Genomic DNA, 19,214 nt, shown 5'->3' on the forward strand with positions numbered 1-19,214 from the left:
TCGGCCAAATTGAAACTGAGATTTTGGTTATGAAGACGGAGCCATTTAGACTAAATAACTCAAAAAACATTTACAGATGACATTGGTCGAAATGTCTGGTATATTTGTCTGGGTATTTAGTCGGTCATGAGCATCTACGAATTGGTGAAATGTTATAATAGAACAGAAAGTCTTCCCTTTGTGTAGCGTAATTAGTAGTAATTTGCAATAACAATAACTAACATTGCTAACAAAAATGAAACGTTTCAGAGTTGATTTAATGGGTTATGTGAGGTATTTAACATACGGGATCCTTGGAACCGCGACGTTCGCTAGTGGCGCTCAAGTGAATCAGTATCTCCGTGCAGGGGATGAAAATTGGGACGAAAACTGGGACGGAAGAGCGGGTGCAAAAACGAAAGCTACGAGACATCTGTATCTTATTAGACATGGAAACTACTTGATCGACGCAGAGCTAAAAGACGAGAAGAAATTGACAGAACTTGGGATTAAACAACTCAATGAAACTGGAAAGTATCTGCAATCTCTGGGTTTGAATTATTCGGACGTGACGCATTCCACGTTGATAAGAGCCATTGAGTCTTGTAATATCATTTTGAATTACCTTCCGAAAGATATCCCCAAGAAGTTTGACGATGATTTGTGTGAAGGTTTGCCTTATGTTCCGATTCCCAGAAGACAGAGTCTTAGTGTTGCGAAAGATTACGATCGTATAGAGCGAGCCTTTAAAACCTATTTTCACCGTGCGGACCCTGAACAAAAATCAGACAGTCATGAAATCATAGTTTGTCATGCAAATGTCATCAGGTACTTTGTATGTCGAGCGTTGCAAGTTCCACCCGCGGCCTGGCTCAGAATGTCTTTGTTTCACGGAAGTGTAACCCACGTTAGCATTCGTCCAAATGGGCACGTGGGCGTGAACACATTAGGAGATATTGGATTTATGCCTAGACACTTGTTATCTAGATGAAATTGCCTTGTTGAAACCTGAAATCAATTTGTAAAATAGTTCTATACAATTTACGCCTTACTTAAATGTTATCTAATAATTGAAAGATTAAACGTTTTTAAGAGTCATGAGCGTACTCAATGCTCTTATATAGGTCTGAGCGATATTTTTCGCGGTGTCGTTTTTGACTTCTTTAAATTTCATTTCCCTTGTTAAAAGGAAGGCGAACTCAACTATCGATCAGCTAATGTGTAACAGTCACGAAAAACGTGATTGACTTCCAGTTTTGAAAGTGGGCGTTTGCGAAAGATTTCCCAGCGAAATAAAAAGTTTGTTTGATCCAGTTCTCTCTAATTAAGTTAATTTAATTTTAAAAATGTCAGTCATAAATTGTTCTTGAAAAGTAAAGAGCTTTATAGCTGTATATATTTTTTGATGTTCGAAAGTTGAATTTTTTTTTGCGAAAAGCAAGCCAGTATTTTTTTCTATTTGCTTGTGTTCATGACTCTTTCCAACTGTCTGTTGGCTATGTTTTCAGATTTAAAGTGTGGAAAGTTAAAACTAATGTTAAATTGTTTTCAGAGTAATTAAATGCGTGTTAAATTCTGGACCAATGTTGCTCTTGGTGTTGTTTTGTTAAGTGGAGTCACTCAAATTAGCTATTTGTTAAGTCAGTCATCAAATGATATCCTCCTAAGTCAATCAAATTGCAGCGAAGGTGACTGGAATGAAAATTGGGATGGAAGAGCGGGTCAGAAAAGCAAAGCTACAAGAGATCTTTATCTTATTAGACATGGAAACTACTTGATCGACGCAGAGCAAAAAGACGAAAAGATATTGACAGAACTTGGGATTAAACAACTCAATAAAACTGGAAAGTATCTGCAATCTCTGGGTTTGAATTATTCGGACGTGACGCATTCCACGTTAATAAGAGCCATTGAATCGTGCAGTATCATTTTGAATTATCTTCCGAAAGATATCACCAAGAAATTTGACGATGATTTGTGTGAAGGTTTGCCTTATGTTCCGATTCCCAGAAGACAGAGTCTAAGTGTTGCGAAAGACTACGACCGGATAGAGCGCGCTTTTAAAACCTATTTTCACCGTGCGGACACTGAACAAAAATCAGACAGTCATGAAATCATAGTTTGTCACGCAAATGTCATCAGGTACTTTGTATGTCGAGCGTTGCAAGTTCCACCCGCGGCCTGGCTCAGAATGTCTTTGTTTCACGGCAGCGTCACACAAATTTCGATTAGAGCAACTGGTCACGTGAGCTTGAAAAGGTTTAGCGATATCGGATTCATGCCGAGAAAAATGCAGACCTGGTAAAATGTTGGTTCCAAATTATTTTGAAAAGTTGTACATCAAAATTCTATCTGTAAAAATCTCTATTTTTGTACAAGTAAAAATTATTTTTCTACATTCGATTAAAACGAGTTAGAATACGATTTAGAGTTTGAATTCAAATGAGCATTTTAACTGACTTCGTTGTAGTCTGCCAAATAATTGTGTTTCTTTTCCAGCGAGATGAATCAGACTCATATTTGTTCTGCTGTTTCTAGATAATATGCTTCGAGTAGTTATTTAGAGTTCTTGAGAAATGAATTCATTAGACCAGAAAACCTGGCCATTATGTCCAAAATGCAGGTTGAAACAGCCTCGAGGGGGTTTCAGATGTCCACATTGCCAGTTAGAGAAAAATATGACATTCTGTTATAACATACAACTCATGGTACATCTTAGAGACACACATAATATAGAGGTTCCTGCATTTATTCCCTGTGAAATTTGTGGAAATCGATTCAATGATACAGATGAAGTTTTGCAACATATTCTAATAGACGCTCATGAGTGTGAGAGTGAACATTTGACTTGTTATTGCGAAGTTATGTACCAGTTTGACACTGAAGAGCATCTTGAAAAACACCAGATGTCGGCGCACCCTAAACAAGCTACGAAGTCGTCAAGCGTCAAAATAGAACCAGGCTCGGATTTTTCGAAAATACAAGGGGCTCTTTCATTGCAAACGCTTGCACCTATGAGTAGAATGTCGCCGTTTGTACAAAACTTAAGCCCACTTTTTTCACAAAATTTCATTATGCAATATCCGCATCTGCAGGCAAACGCCTTAAGTCTTCTGGGATCCCAAGGTCATACATTGGGTCATACACAGGCCATACATGGCTACCCTTTCCAATCACTTTTCCATGTCAATGTAAACACAAACTTCTACCCATCTGCTGGTCTTCCAGTACAACCTATACAGCGATTATCTATGCCATTGAATCTACAGACGAACAACTTGCACGCACAAGGTAATACTGTGCAAAATTTAAACCAGATTATGGAAGCTTTCAGAAAAGCTCCTGCTGCCTCATTAAAACCAATCCAAGAGTCGAAAAAGCTTTCATCATTAGAAATATCAAACAGGGCCGCCAAAATTTTAGTTGAGCGAGGCGACATCAGTGTCAAAATCGTGAGGGAATGTACATTGTGTGGTCTTAAAAAGTCGTTTGACAATTTCTTGAAGTTGGTTCAGTGTACATTTTGTCCGAAAACGTTCAGCTATTCCGAAGACCTAGGAGCACATTGCTTAGAGCGTCACGCAGAGAACATGCCATCTTTTACTGAACGAATTTTATGTCCTTCACAGAATTGCGATTATTTCCGAGAGTCGAAAAGTCCAAATTTTGCGACAGTGCTTCTGGATCATTACAAAACAGTGCATAAAGAGTCGGAATGTTCGTATCATCACATCTGCCCGCGAGCATCATGCCGCGGAATGTTCGGGACTCTTCAAGGAATGAACGCGCATGATTCGATATGCAAAGCAAACGTCTCAAAAATGACAGATGCGAGAAATTATTCCAAGTGCATTTCTTGCAATCTGACAATTTACCCCTTCAGTTTATGTGAATGTATAGAATGTAACCTATACATGGCCAATGAAGTCGACATATTGCTTCATATGAAGGATGTCCATAACATGAAAGATATTGAAGAAAAAAAAAAAAATTCAAGCTCCAAAATCTCTTGTCAGTTTCACTTCATTTGCAAGAAGCCAAGTTGTAATTCGATTTTCACGGAGTTCTCGGCCTTTCAAAATCACCTGAAGCTCTGTTTTCTTGGCTTTAGTTTACCGTTATATATGTTAGAAGGAAATCTGGTGCAGACGAGTATTCCGCGAAGTACTCAAGAAAAAATACTACAGGTCCGCGAAAACATGCAGCGTAAGCGTGCGAATGTCAACTCTGTTTCAGAATCGGAACAAGGCAATGATTCAGCCGAAGTTGAAAATGAGCTATCGAGCAGTTCGATTTCAACCGCAAAAACCTGGAAAAGATCGGTAGATAATGAGAAGGATTCGGATCGACACAGGAGAAAAACGGCAGCTCGATTTAGCGATGACGAAACATCGCGAAAATCTCACTCGCCTGAAATCGTGAAAATTAAACCGGAGTTTCTAGAAGAGGAAGAAAATTTCAATGAAAAGTTTGATCGCAATTCGAGAAAAGGTTCTATACAAAACAGGGAATCAATCTTTGATGGTAGTATACAGTTGGAATTGAGTGGTGGTTGTGGCCGCCAATCCTCAACTACAGAATTAATCGACCGAAATAATGAGGAGCATTTGACGTTGCTGGAACAGCCAGCCTCTTCCGCGGCTTGGGACGATGTAATGGATAACCTACTAGCTTACACTGATTCCCTAGAGCGCTAAAATTAAATAGCATTAAATGAATAGAAACGTTAAATGTTTCTGTTAATAGTTATTATTTTACTAAATTCCAAAATAGTTTGATTAGCATAAATTTGTTTTGTTTCTTAGTAATTATGGTAGACTTATCCTAATAACGAAAAGAGCTAACGGCGTTTTGGTTTGAGATTTAATATGATATCTTTAGCATTTGTTTCAGGTTGAAACCAACAACATCGAATCGACGTGAAAAAAAAAACTATTTGGCTTTTTCAGTGTGGAGCATCAATTTGTATCGTCGGGATTAAATATTTTTTGTTTCGACAGCTGTTTTACTGGACTTCGCTGCTGTATTTTGTTATCCTGACCTGCCCTTTTCGTCGCTTCGGAGGATATGCGACGGTTTTTTCAGATCTTTTTCACAATGTTTTCATTTAAGAACGAGATAACTAAATAACCTCTTTGTCGTATAGCTTTAAACAAATTTTTCAGATAGCGTCCTAAGTTTTTGAAGTAATTCTGACCTTTAAGCTGAAACTTATTAGAAATAGCTCTTTGAAGTTTCGCGTTTGCCTTTTGTCGTCGTTTTTTTCTTTCGTTCTTCTCTATTCAGAATTTGCGTGTAAGATTGCTGCTGAATGAAAGTTGTTCTGAAGTTAATGGCTTGAAATTAGATTTTAAAAAATGGTCTCTAAAAAGCGCAATCATTTTGTTTTGCTCTTTTGTCAGTTCAAAATTAATGTTAAAATTTTGTGGTAATTTCAACTCAAGGTCAGAGTTATTTCGGGAATTTAAGATGTTGTCCGAAAAGTTTGTTAGAAACTATGAAACTGCTTCAGAGCTAAACAATTTTTCTCGACAGGCTGTTCGATTGAAATTGCGATTGTTTTGACTCAATTTTTTTGCGAATAGATCACGCTATGAAAGAACTTCAAATTTTTCCAAATTTTAGCACTCATTAGCTTGCTTAAAAAAACTAATTTTTGTCTGTGGTTTTAAGCTACGAACTCAATGTGAAGTGTTTCAACGTTTTGACCTGCCCTTTTCGTCGCTTCGGAGGATATGCGACGGTTTTTTCAGATCTTTTTCACAATGTTTTCATTTAAGAACGAGATAACTAAATAACCTCTTTGTCGTATAGCTTTAAACAAATTTTTCAGATAGCGTCCTAAGTTTTTGAAGTAATTCTGACCTTTAAGCTGAAACTTATTAGAAATAGCTCTTTGAAGTTTCGCGTTTGCCTTTTGTCGTCGTTTTTTTCTTTCGTTCTTCTCTATTCAGAATTTGCGTGTAAGATTGCTGCTGAATGAAAGTTGTTCTGAAGTTAATGGCTTGAAATTAGATTTTAAAAAATGGTCTCTAAAAAGCGCAATCATTTTGTTTTGCTCTTTTGTCAGTTCAAAATTAATGTTAAAATTTTGTGGTAATTTCAACTCAAGGTCAGAGTTATTTCGGGAATTTAAGATGTTGTCCGAAAAGTTTGTTAGAAACTATGAAACTGCTTCAGAGCTAAACAATTTTTCTCGACAGGCTGTTCGATTGAAATTGCGATTGTTTTGACTCAATTTTTTTGCGAATAGATCACGCTATGAAAGAACTTCAAATTTTTCCAAATTTTAGCACTCATTAGCTTGCTTAAAAAAACTAATTTTTGTCTGTGGTTTTAAGCTACGAACTCAATGTGAAGTGTTTCAACGTTTTATCCACTCGGTAGCTTGCATGAAAAGCATCAACGTTTTGCGTGTCCATTGAACTTATGAAAACCACTTGAATTTTTCGAACAGTAGTTCGCGAATCTGTTCAGGTTATGTGTTCGCTATGACAATTAATTGAAATTTTTTGCAGTTTCAATACTCAATAGCCTGCTTGATTGAGTTCAACTTTTGAGGCTTGATGGATTGGTGGATTGGTTCTTTAAAAACAATTCTAAATAACTTAGTTTTTCTGCTCAAAAGCCAGCTCGAAAAATTTCAGTCTAAGCGGACAGATTCAAGCTAATAAAACATGCTCAAAATTCTTCTGTGTTTTTGCTCATCAGCTTGTTCAAAAACTTAAATTTTTTGCTACTCGATAAACGCTATGAAAACCTTTGGGATAGTTGAACGTTTCATTGCTCAATAGCCTTCTCGAAAAATCGCTAAATTAACTGCGAAGCAAATCAAGTTATGAATTCAGTTAGACATATTTCAAAGTTTTCGTTCCTTAATAGCCTGTCTGAAAAAGTTTTAACTGTTGGTGAATCGTTCGGGCTATGAAAAAAAAACAGGAAATGATTCTGAGTTTCACTGCTGAATAGCTTACTTGATTTTTTGCGAATTGATTGAAGTTCTGAAATCAAAGTGAAATTTTTTGACGTTTTTCTTAATAGCTTGCTGAAAAAAAAATGTTTTTTTTTTCTGTGAACAGATTCAAGCTTTTAAAGATAGTTAAAAATTATACGTTTTTGCTGAACAGCTTGCTAAAATTGTCATTATTTCGCAAACTGATTAACGCTATGAAATCAATTGAAATTTTTCAAAATTTCCTTGCTTATTTGACTGCTCGAAAAAAAATAACTTTTTCCTGAATCGTTCAGGCTATGAAGACAACTTGAATTGTGTCTCAGTTTCAGTACTCAATATTTAGTTTGAAATTTATGTGTTTTTCTCGACAGGCTGTTCGATTGAAATTGCGATTGTTTTGACTCAATTTTTTTGCGAATGAATCAGGCTATGTAAGAACTTCAAATTTTTCTAAATTTTAGCACTCAATAGCTTGCTTAAAAAAAACTAATTTTTGTCTGTAGTTTTAAGCTACGAACTCAATGTGAAGTGTTTCAACGTTTTATCCACTCGGTAGCTTGCATGAAAAGCATCAACGTTTTGCGTGTCCATTGAGCTTATGAAAACCACTTGAATTTTTCGAACAGTAGTTCGCGAATCTGTTCAGGCTATGCGTTTGCGAATCTGTTCGGGCTATGTGTTCGCTATGACACTTACTTGAAATTTTTCGCAGTTTCAATACTCAATAGCCTGCTTGATTGAGTTCAACTTTTGCGGCTTGATGGATTGGTAGATTGTTTCTTTAAAAACAGTTCTAAATAACTTATTGTTTTTCTGCTCAAAAGCCTGCTCGAAAAACTTCAGTCTAAGCGGACAGATTCAAGCTAATAAAACATGCTCAAAATTTTTCTGTGTTTTTGCTCATCAGCTTATTCAAAAACTTTAATTTTTCGCTACTCGAAATCAAAGTGAAATTTTTTTAACGTTTTTTTAATAGCTTGCTGGAAAAAATTTTTTATTTTCAGTGAAGCAAGTTGAAAATTATACGTTTTTGCTGAACAGCTTGCTAAAATCTTCATCATTTCGCAAACTGATTAACGCTATGAAACAATTGAAATTTTTCATGCGCAATTGACCTTGCGTAATTGACTGCTCGAAAAAAAACTAACTTTTTCCTAAATCGTTCAGGCTATGAAGACAACTTGAATTGTTTCGCTTTAGAAACGCTCTGAGTAATTGAAGGTTTTTCTGCTCAATAGCTTTCTCGAAAAGTTTCAGCCAACATATTCAAGTTAATAAATTAAGCTGAAATTGACCTGTTTTTGCTCGACCGCCTGTTTAAAAACCTTATTTTTCAGCTAATCGATAAATGCTATGAAAACCTATAGGAAATATTAGCGTTTCATCGCCCAACTGCTCTCTCGAAAAAATAAACTAAGTTAATCGAGAGTCAGTTCAAGTTATGAATTCAACTTGAAATATTTCAAAATTTTTTTTGCTTAAAAACCTACTCGATAGAAGTTCTAACCATTGGCGAGTCGTTCAGTCTAAGAATACAACATGAATTGATTCTGAGTTTCAGTGATTCTTAGCTTATTTAACTTTTTTCGGAACTGGTTAAAAACAAAATGAAATGTTATAATGTTTTCTGCTCAATAGCTTGCTTAGAGTTTTTCTCGAATTTATTCAAGCTGTAAAAACAATTTGAATTAATTACTGTTTTTGGTTCGATAGCTTGCTTCAAATCTTAAACTTTTGCTGACCGGTTAAAACAATGTAATCGTCTTTAAGTAATTCACAGTTCCATTTCTCAATATTCTGCTCGAAAAAAACTTAGTTTTTCCAGAATTAATTGAAGATATGAAATAAATTTGAAACTTTTTCAAAGTTTCATTGCTTTGTAGCCTGCTCAGAAACTTTTTATCTAGTGGCGAATTGTTCAGACTATGAAATTTTTTTGAAATGAATCTCAGTTTCAATGCTCAATAGCTTTTTTGATTAACTTTCTTTTTTTGCCAATAGATTGAAGCTATGAAAACAATATCTTAACGACAAAAAAAAGTAGTTACAGCGAACTTATTAAAGCTATAAAAGCTATTAAAATAAGTTGAAATTCGTGTGTTTTAGCTGAACAGCTTGCTGAAAAATTTGATATTTTTGCTTACTGATTAACGTTATGAAAGTAATTTGAGATATTAGAAAGTTATCTTGCTTATTAGCGTGCTCGAAAGAAACTAACTATTCGCAAATCTTTCAGGCTATTTTTCTTCGTTTTTGTTTACTCAATAGCGTGCTTCATTTAACTCAATTGATTGCGAAAAGATAGAAGCCTTGAAAATAACTTCAAATACTTCAAAGCTTTTCTGCTCAATAGCCTGCTCGTTATATTTAAAAAAAATGAGTTTCAGCGAACAAGTTTAAGACGTGAAACAAGTCAAGTTTCTTGTGTGGTTGCTGAACAGCTTGCCAAAATCCTAGTCTTTCGCCTACCTGATTAACGTTAAAAGTTTCATTGCCTATTAGCCTGTTCGAAAAAACTAAATTTTCGTGAATCGTTCAGGCTATGACTACAACTTGAAAAGTTTCGCTTTAGAAACACTGAATAATCGACGGTTTTTGCTCAATGGCTTGCTCGAAAAGTTTTAGCGATCATATTCAAGTTAAATAAACAAGCTGAAATGGATCTGTTTTTTGCTCAACCGCTTGTTTAAGTTTAAAAACCTTATTTTTCAGCTAATCGATAAATGCTATGAAAACCTATAGGAAATATTAGCGTTTCATCGCCCAACTGCTCTCTCGAAAAAATAAACTAAGTTAATCGAGAGTCAGTTCAAGTTATGAATTCAACTTGAAATATTTCAAAATTTTTTTTGCTTAAAAACCTACTCGATAGAAGTTCTAACCATTAGCGAGTCGTTCAGTCTAAGAATACAACATGAATTGATTCTGAGTTTCAGTGATTCTTAGCTTATTTAACTTTTTTCGGAACTGGTTAAAAACAAAATGAAATGTTATAATGTTTTCTGCTCAATAGCTTGCTTAGAGTTTTTCTCGAATTTATTCAAGCTGTAAAAACAATTTGAATTAATTACTGTTTTTGGTTCGATAGCTTGCTTCAAATCTTAAACTTTTGCTGACCGGTTAAAACAATGTAATCGTCTTTAAGTAATTCACAGTTCCATTTCTCAATATTCTGCTCGAAAAAAACTTAGTTTTTCCAGAATTAATTGAAGATATGAAATAAATTTGAAACTTTTTCAAAGTTTCATTGCTTTGTAGCCTGCTCAGAAACTTTTTATCTAGTGGCGAATTGTTCAGACTATGAAATTTTTTTGAAATGAATCTCAGTTTCAATGCTCAATAGCTTTTTTGATTAACTTTCTTTTTTTGCCAATAGATTGAAGCTATGAAAACAATATCTTAACGACAAAAAAAAGTAGTTACAGCGAACTTATTAAAGCTATAAAAGCTATTAAAATAAGTTGAAATTCGTGTGTTTTAGCTGAACAGCTTGCTGAAAAATTTGATATTTTTGCTTACTGATTAACGTTATGAAAATAATTTGAGATATTAGAAAGTTATCTTGCTTATTAGCGTGCTCGAAAGAAACTAACTATTCGCAAATCTTTCAGGCTATTTTTCTTCGTTTTTGTTTACTCAATAGCGTGCTTCATTTAACTCAATTGATTGCGAAAAGATAGAAGCCTTGAAAATAACTTCAAATACTTCAAAGCTTTTCTGCTCAATAGCCTGCTCGTTATATTTAAAAAAAATGAGTTTCAGCGAACAAGTTTAAGACGTGAAACAAGTCAAGTTTCTTGTGTGGTTGCTGAACAGCTTGCCAAAATCCTAGTCTTTAGCCTACCTGATTAACGTTAAAAGTTTCATTGCCTATTAGCCTGTTCGAAAAAACTAAATTTTCGTGAATCGTTCAGGCTATGACTACAACTTGAAAAGTTTCGCTTTAGAAACACTGAATAATCGACGGTTTTTGCTCAATAGCTTGCTCGAAAAGTTTTAGCGATCATATTCAAGTTAAATAAACAAGCTGAAATGGATCTGTTTTTTGCTCAACCGCTTGTTTAAGTTTAAAAACCTTATTTTTCAGCTTATCGATAAATGCTATAAAAACCTTTGGGATGATTGGCGTTTCATTGCTCAATTGCTCTCTCTCGAAAAAACTAAATTAATCGAGAGTCAGTTCAAATTATGATTCAATTTGAAATATTTCAAACATATTTCCTTGCTTAAAAACCTACTCGATAGAAGTTTTCACTTTAATGAGTCGTTCAGTCTAAAAATACAGCATGAAATGATTCTGAGTTTCAGTACTTCATAGCTTATTTTACTTTTTTGCGAATTGGTTGAAGTCTTGAAAATAAAATGAAATATTTTGAAGTTTTTCTGCTCAATAGCTTGCTGGAAAAAGGTTTCAGTTTCAGCGAAAGTCAAGCTTTTAAAGCTAGATGAAAATTCTGTATTTTTGCTGAAATGCTGGCTGAAAAGTTTTAATCTTTTCGCTTACCTATTATTCCTATGAAAACAATTCAGACTTTGCAAAGTTTCATTGCTTATTTACCTGCTTGAAAAAACAAGTTTTCGCTAATCGTTCCGGATATGACAATAACTTGATGTTTCCCAGTTTCATTACTCAATAGCTTGCTTGAATAATCTTAACTTTTCTGAATGAATTGAAAGTTTGAAAACAACTCTAAATAATTAAAATTTTATCTTCTCTGCTCAATAGCTTGCTCAAAAAGTTAAGTTTTAGCGAACAGTCAAGCTCATAAAACAGGCTGAAATTTATCTGCGCTTTAACTCAACAATTTGTTTAAAAAGTTAAATCGGTAAATGCTATAAAAACGGGATATTTCAACGTTTCACTGTTCAAAAGCCTCAAAAAAAAATAATTTAATCGCGAATCAAATCAAATTATGAATTCAATTTTAAATAATTCAAAAGTTTCTTTGCTTAACAACCCACTCAAAAACAGTTTTAACTATTGGCATTGATTGAGCAGGCTATGAACAAAACCTGAAATGAATCTGAGTTTCAGTGCATAATAGCTTATTTCTTGAACTTTTTTGCGAATCGTTGGAAGCTATGAAAGAAACAAAATGAAATTTTTCATTTTTTCTGCCTAATATCTTGCTTGAATAATCTTAATTTTTGCGAATGGATTGAAAGTTTGAACACAACTCTAAATAATCAAAATTTTATCTTCTCTGCTAAATAGCTTGCTCAAAAATTAAGTTTTAGCGAACAGTCAAGCTCATAAAACAGGCTGAAATTTATCTGCGCTTTCACTCAACAATTTGTTTAAAAAGTTAAATCGGTAAATGCTATAAAAACGGGATATTTCAACGTTTCACTGTTCAAAAGCCTCAAAAAAAATAATTTAATCGCGAATCAAATCAAATTATGAATTCAATTTTAAATAATTCAAAAGTTTCTTTGCTTAATAACCCACTCAAAAACAGTTTTAACTATTGGCATTGATTGAGCAGGCTATGAACAAAACCTGAAATGAATCTGAGTTTCAGTGCATAATAGCTTATTTCTTGAACTTTTTTGCGAATCGTTGGAAGCTATGAAAGAAACAAAATGAAATTTTTCATTTTTTCTGCCTAATATCTTGCTTGAATAATCTTAATTTTTGCGAATGGATTGAAAGTTTGAACACAACTCTAAATAATCAAAATTTTATCTTCTCTGCTAAATAGCTTGCTCAAAAATTAAGTTTTAGCGAACAGTCAAGCTCATAAAACAGGCTGAAATTTATCTGCGCTTTCACTCAACAAGTTGTTTAAAAAGTTAAATCGGTAAATGCTATAAAAACGGGATATTTCAACGTTTCACTGTTCAAAAGCCTCAAAAAAAATAATTTAATCGCGAATCAAATCAAATTATGAATTCAATTTTAAATAATTCAAAAGTTTCTTTGCTTAATAACCCACTCAAAAACAGTTTTAACTATTGGCATTGATTGAGCAGGCTATGAACAAAACCTGAAATGAATCTGAGTTTCAGTGCATAATAGCTTATTTCTTGAACTTTTTTGCGAATCGTTGGAAGCTATGAAAGAAACAAAATGAAATTTTTCATTTTTTCTGCCTAATATCTTGCTTGAATAATCTTAATTTTTGCGAATGGATTGAAAGTTTGAACACAACTCTAAATAATCAAAATTTTATCTTCTCTGCTAAATAGCTTGCTCAAAAAGTTAAGTTTTAGCGAACAGTCAAGCTCATAAAACAAGCTGAAATTTATCTGCGCTTTCACTCAACCGCTTGTATAAGTTTAAAAACCTTATTTTTCAGCTTATCGATAAATGCTATAAAAACCTTTGGGATGATTGGCGTTTCATTGCTCAATTGCTCTCTCTCGAAAAAACTAAATTAATCGAGAGTCAGTTCAAATTATGATTCAATTTGAAGTATTTCAACTATATTTCCTTGCTTAAAAACCTACTCGATAGAAGTTTTCACTTTAATGAGTCGTTCAGTCTAAAAATACAGCATGAAATGATTCTGAGATTCAGTACTTCATAGCTTATTTTACTTTTTTGCGATTTGGTTGAAGTCTTGAAAACAAAATGGAATGTTTTGAAGTTTTTCTGCTCAATAGCTTGCTGGAAAAAAATTTCAGTTTCGGCGAAAGTCAAGCTTTTAAAGCTAGATGAAAATTATGTATTTTTGCTAAAATGCTGGCTGAAAAGTTTTAATCTTTTCGCTTACCCATTATTCCTATGAAAACAATTCAGACTTTGCAAAGTTTCATTGCTTATTGACCTGCTTGAAAAAACAAGTTTTCGCTAATCGTTCCGGATATAACAATAACTTGATGTTTCCCAGCTTCATTACTTAATAGCTTGCTTGAATAATCTTAACTTTTGCGAATGAATTGAAAGTTTGAAAACAACTCTAAATAATTAAAATTTCATCTTCTCTGCTCAATAGCTTGCTCAAAAAGTTAAGTTTTAGCGAATAGTCAAGCTCATAAAACAAGCTGAAATTTATCTGCGCTTTCACTCGACAATTTGTTGAAAAAGTTAAATCGGTAAATGCTATAAAAACGGGATATTTCAACGTTTCATTGTGCCAAAGCCTCAAAAAAATAATTTAATTGCGAATCAAATCAAATTATGAATTCAATTTTAAATAATTCAAAAGTTTCTTTGCTTAATAACCCACTCAAAAACAGTTGTAACTATTGGCACTGATTGAGCAGGCTATGAACAAAACCTGAAATGAATCTGAGTTTCAGTGCATAATAGCTTATTTGTTGAACTTTTTTGCGAATCGTTGGAAGCTATGAAAGAAACAAAATGAAATTTTTCATTTTTTCTGCCTAATATCTTGCTTGAATAATCTTAATTTTTGCGAATGGATTGAACATTCAAGCTGATAAAGTAAACTGAAGTTCATATGTGGTTTCGTTCTATAGCTTGTTTGAACTTTTTATCTTTTCGCTAATTGATAAATGCTGTGAAAACTTTTGGCATATTTCAGTCTTTTATTGCTCCATAGTCTTTTCAAAAAAAAAGCTAATTTATTCGCGGATAAAATCAAGTTATGAATTCAATTTGAATCATTTCAAAAAATTCCTTGCCTAATAACCTACTCAAATACAGTTTTAAATATTGGCGAATCGTTCAATCTATAAAAACAATCTGAGATTTTTCCTAGTTTCAGTGCATAATAGCTTATTTGATTAATTTTTTGCCAATAATTGGAAGCTATGAAATCAAATTGAAATGTTTCAGTTTTTCTGCTCAGTAGCTTGCTGGAAACAATATTGTTTCCAGCGAACAGTTTCAAGTATTTAAAGCCATTTGAAACTTTATGTCTTTGCTGAACAGCTTATTAAAGAGCTATCTTAATAACCGATTACCGCTATTAAAACAATTGAAGTTTTGCAACGTTTCATTGCTTATTTCTCTGCTCGAGAAAATAAAAATTTTCGCGAATTTGTTCAGGTTATGACAATTACTTGAAATTTTTCTCAGTTTCAGTACTCAATAGCTTGCTTTGAAAAAATTGAATTTCCCTCATCTTCACTACAGACTTGTGAAATTCAATTTTTTTGGAAAAAAAAATATTTAGGTATTTGAAAAAATCATTAAACACGTCATATCTTGAAAACTACAAAGATTTGAGCAGTCATATTTGGAGTATTCTCTTGAAAACCGCAAAGATTTGAGCATTCATTTTTGGAGTATTGGGTATTTGTCTGCCAGAGTATTCTCAGTTTGTCAGGGTTTTCAAACCTTGCCTCCAGATCTGAGTGCTCAAATCTTGTTTGTTTTCCAGAAATGACGTTTTTTGTCGTTTTTTCAATAAAAAACCGAAAATTTAAATTAAACCTCTCGTTTCAAAATCTGAAATTCCTAGCCTGTAGTTGGGGGCTGTCAGAAGAATCTCAGGGGTGGCGAATTATGATTCCAATTAGGAATGCCCATTTCCAGGCCACGAGATACGACGATTTTTGTGATTTATTAGAAATTTTCAGACAACTCAAATTACAAAAAAGTTGACAAAATTGAAATTCCCAATCCTGCAGTTGTGTGCAGCCAGAGTACTGTCAAGGTTTGTGTATATTGCGTTCAAATAAGTCTGCTCAATTCCTAGATATTAGAAAGTTATCTTGCTTATTAGCGTGCTCGAAAGAAACTAACTATTCGCAAATCTTTCAGGTTATTTTTCTTCTTTTTTGTTTACTCAATAGCGTGGGTTTTTATGAGTTGTTAAAAATTCGAAGCAACGGAGGTTCAACTTTGCGATGGATTGATTCCTTGAGAAGAATTCTAAATATATTAAGGTTCTTCTGCTGAAAAGGCTGCTCGAAAAATTCCAGTCTAAGCGGACAGATTCAAACTAATAAACAAGCTGAAATTCATCTGTTTTTGCTAAATAGCTTGTTCAAAAATTTTCCGCTGCTGGATAAGAGGTATGAAAACTTTTGTGGTTGTTGAAAGTTTCATTGCTCAATAGCCTTCTCGAAAAATCATTAAATTAATTGCGATGCAATTCAAGTTATGAAGAGTCTTTTCAATGCTAAAATGCGGGCTTCACTATCTCGCCTTGTTTAAGCTTTTTCAACGTATTTTTTGCATGTTTAACAGAAGAATTTTTTGCACGTTCAAGCTATATCGTATATTACAATGGTTAAGATCTTCTTTCAGTTTAAATTCAATGTTTATTTCATGAAGTTTGAAATTAGCAATTCAATAGTCAGATATTGTCAGAGTTATACCAGGTGTTGCGATTCTGGCCTCCATATATGAATAAGCAAATCTTTTTAGTATACCAGATACGGCAATTTTCGAGAAAAATTTCTAGAACCTTAAATTTTAAAAATTTTCGCATTTTGTTAAATTCTCACCCTGTAGTTGGGTGCTGTGAGGGTACTCTCAGAAATTGCGAATCTTGCCTTCAATACTTATTTCTCAAATCCTGAAGCTATCGAGATATGACTTTTTATGATTTTTTCAAAAGTTTTCAAAACAACTTAGGTTTTAAAAAATTCCAAACCTTTGTGAAGATCTCAATCCTTTTGTTCGAAACTTTGAGGCTACTCTCAGGGAATGCGAATCTTGACTCCAATTATGACTGCTCAAATCTTTAGTTTTCAAGATATGACGTGTTTAATGATTTTTTCAAAAAACTTAAATATTTTTTTTCCTAAAAAATTGAATTTCCCAAGTCTGTAGTGGGGTCTGCCAGAGTATTCTCAGTTTGTCAGGGTTTTCCAACCTTGCCTCCAGATCTGAGTGCTCAAATCTTGTTTGTTTTCCAGAAATGACGTTTTTTGTCGTTTTTTCAATAAAAAACCGAAAATTTAAATTAAACCTCTCGTTTCAAAATCTGAAATTCCTAGCCTGTAGTTGGGGGCTGTCAGAAGAATCTCAGGGGTGGCGAATTATGATTCCAATTAGGAATGCCCATTTCCAGGCCACGAGATACGACGATTTTTGTGATTTATTAGAAATTTTCAGACAACTCAAATTACAAAAAAGTTGACAAAATTGAAATTCCCAATCCTGCAGTTGTGTGCAGCCAGAGTACTGTCAAGGTTTGTGTATATTGCGTTCAAATAAGTCTGCTCAATTCCTAGATATTAGAAAGTTATCTTGCTTATTAGCGTGCTCGAAAGAAACTAACTATTCGCAAATCTTTCAGGTTATTTTTCTTCTTTTTTGTTTACTCAATAGCGTGGGTTTTTATGAGTTGTTAAAAATTCGAAGCAACGGAGGTTCAACTTTGCGATGGATTGATTCCTTGAGAAGAATTCTAAATATATTAAGGTTCTTCTGCTGAAAAGGCTGCTCGAAAAATTCCAGTCTAAGCGGACAGATTCAAACTAATAAACAAGCTGAAATTCATCTGTTTTTGCTAAATAGCTTGTTCAAAAATTTTCCGCTGCTGGATAAGAGGTATGAAAACTTTTGTGGTTGTTGAAAGTTTCATTGCTCAATAGCCTTCTCGAAAAATCATTAAATTAATTGCGATGCAATTCAAGTTATGAAGAGTCTTTTCAATGCTAAAATGCGGGCTTCACTATCTCGCCTTGTTTAAGCTTTTTCAACGTATTTTTTGCATGTTTAACAGAAGAATTTTTTGCACGTTCAAGCTATATCGTATATTACAATGGTTAAGATCTTCTTTCAGTTTAAATTCAATGTTTATTTCATGAAGTTTGAAATTAGCAATTCAATAGTCAGATATTGTCAGAGTTATACCAGGTGTTGCGATTCTGGCCTCCATATATGAATAAGCAAATCTTTTTAGTATACCAGATACGGCAATTTTCGAGAAAAATTTCTAGAACCTTAAATTTTAAAAATTTTCGCATTTTGTTAAATTCTCACCCTGTAGTTGGGTGCTGTGAGGGTACTCTCAGAAATTGCGAATCTTGCCTTCAATACTTATTTCTCAAATCCTGAAGCTATCGAGATATGACTTTTTATGATTTTTTCAAAAGTTTTCAAAACAACTTAGGTTTTAAAAAATTCCAAACCTTTGTGAAGATCTCAATCCTTTTGTTCGAAACTTTGAGGCTACTCTCAGGGAATGCGAATCTTGACTCCAATTATGACTGCTCAAATCTTTAGTTTTCAAGATATGACGTGTTTAATGATTTTTTCAAAAAACTTAAATATTTTTTTTCCTAAAAAATTGAATTTCCCAAGTCTGTAGTGGGGTCTGCCAGAGTATTCTCAGTTTGTCAGGGTTTTCCAACCTTGCCTCCAGATCTGAGTGCTCAAATCTTGTTTGTTTTCCAGAAATGACGTTTTTTGTCGTTTTTTCAATAAAAAACCGAAAATTTAAATTAAACCTCTCGTTTCAAAATCTGAAATTCCTAGCCTGTAGTTGGGGGCTGTCAGAAGAATCTCAGGGGTGGCGAATTATGATTCCAATTAGGAATGCCCATTTCCAGGCCACGAGATACGACGATTTTTGTGATTTATTAGAAATTTTCAGACAACTCAAATTACAAAATAGTTGACAAAATTGAAATTCCCAATCCTGCAGTTGTGTGCAGCCAGAGTACTGTCAAGGTTTGTGTATATTGCCTCCAAATAAGTCTGCTCAATTCTTGGTAATTTTTGAGGTACGACTTTTTTCTGGTTTTCAAAAAAATATATATCCTTTTTTTTAAAAAACAATTCAAGTTTGAAGTTTCTCAAAATTGAAAGAGTTCTCTCAGGAGTTCCAATCTTGCATTCAAATGCGATGCTCAATTGCTTTTAGTTTCTAAGATTGACGTTTCTTAGTTCATTGTAACTTTTTTCAAAGTACCTAAATAAAACTTTACAAAATTTTATGGTTTTCAAAGATTGTATTAAAAAATTTGAATAAAAACTTTGCAATATTTGTAATTACGAACCCTGTAATTTGGTGCTGTCAGAGTACACTGAAAGAATGAAGATCTTCTTATAAAAAATATTGGGTTTTTATGATTCATTAAAATTTCCAAGCACCGGAGGTGCGTTACACGCTATTTTGACGTATTTCAAAGTTTTCGTTGCTTAATAGCTTGCTCGAAAAAAGTTTGAACTGTTGGCGAAACGTTCAGGCTATGAAAAAAACATGATTTGATTCTGAGATTCACTGCTGAATAGCTTACTTGATTTTTTTGCTAATTGATTGAAGTTTTTCTTTCCATTAGCTCGCTGGGAAAAGTTTTATTTTCAGTGAACAGATTCAAATTTTTAAAGCAAGTTGAAAAACATACGTTTTTGCTGAACATCTTGCTAAAAACTTCATCTTTTCGCAAGCTGACAAACGCCATGAAAAAA

General features: G+C 33.6%; 1 protein-coding gene across 1 annotated transcript; it reads left to right on the forward strand.

The window, feature by feature from the left end:
- Positions 1 to 252: 252 nt before the first annotated feature.
- LOC134839782 (serine/threonine-protein phosphatase PGAM5, mitochondrial-like) lies at positions 253 to 1,036 on the forward strand. Its single transcript, XM_063855404.1, has one exon. The coding sequence runs from the start codon at positions 260 to 262 to the stop codon at positions 968 to 970; it is 711 nt and encodes a 236-aa protein (XP_063711474.1). The 5' UTR covers positions 253 to 259; the 3' UTR covers positions 971 to 1,036.
- The last annotated feature ends 18,178 nt before the right edge of the window (positions 1,037 to 19,214 follow it).

This window comes from Symsagittifera roscoffensis, chromosome 2 (genome assembly GCF_963678635.1).
Source record: "Symsagittifera roscoffensis chromosome 2, txSymRosc1.1, whole genome shotgun sequence".
In the NCBI taxonomy this organism is placed as follows: Eukaryota; Metazoa; Xenacoelomorpha; order Acoela; family Convolutidae; genus Symsagittifera; species Symsagittifera roscoffensis.

Excerpts from the sequence above, each read along its gene's own strand:
- LOC134839782 (XM_063855404.1), top strand. The coding sequence starts at position 260 with ATGGGTTATGTGAGGTATTTAACATACGGGATCCTTGGAACCGCGACG.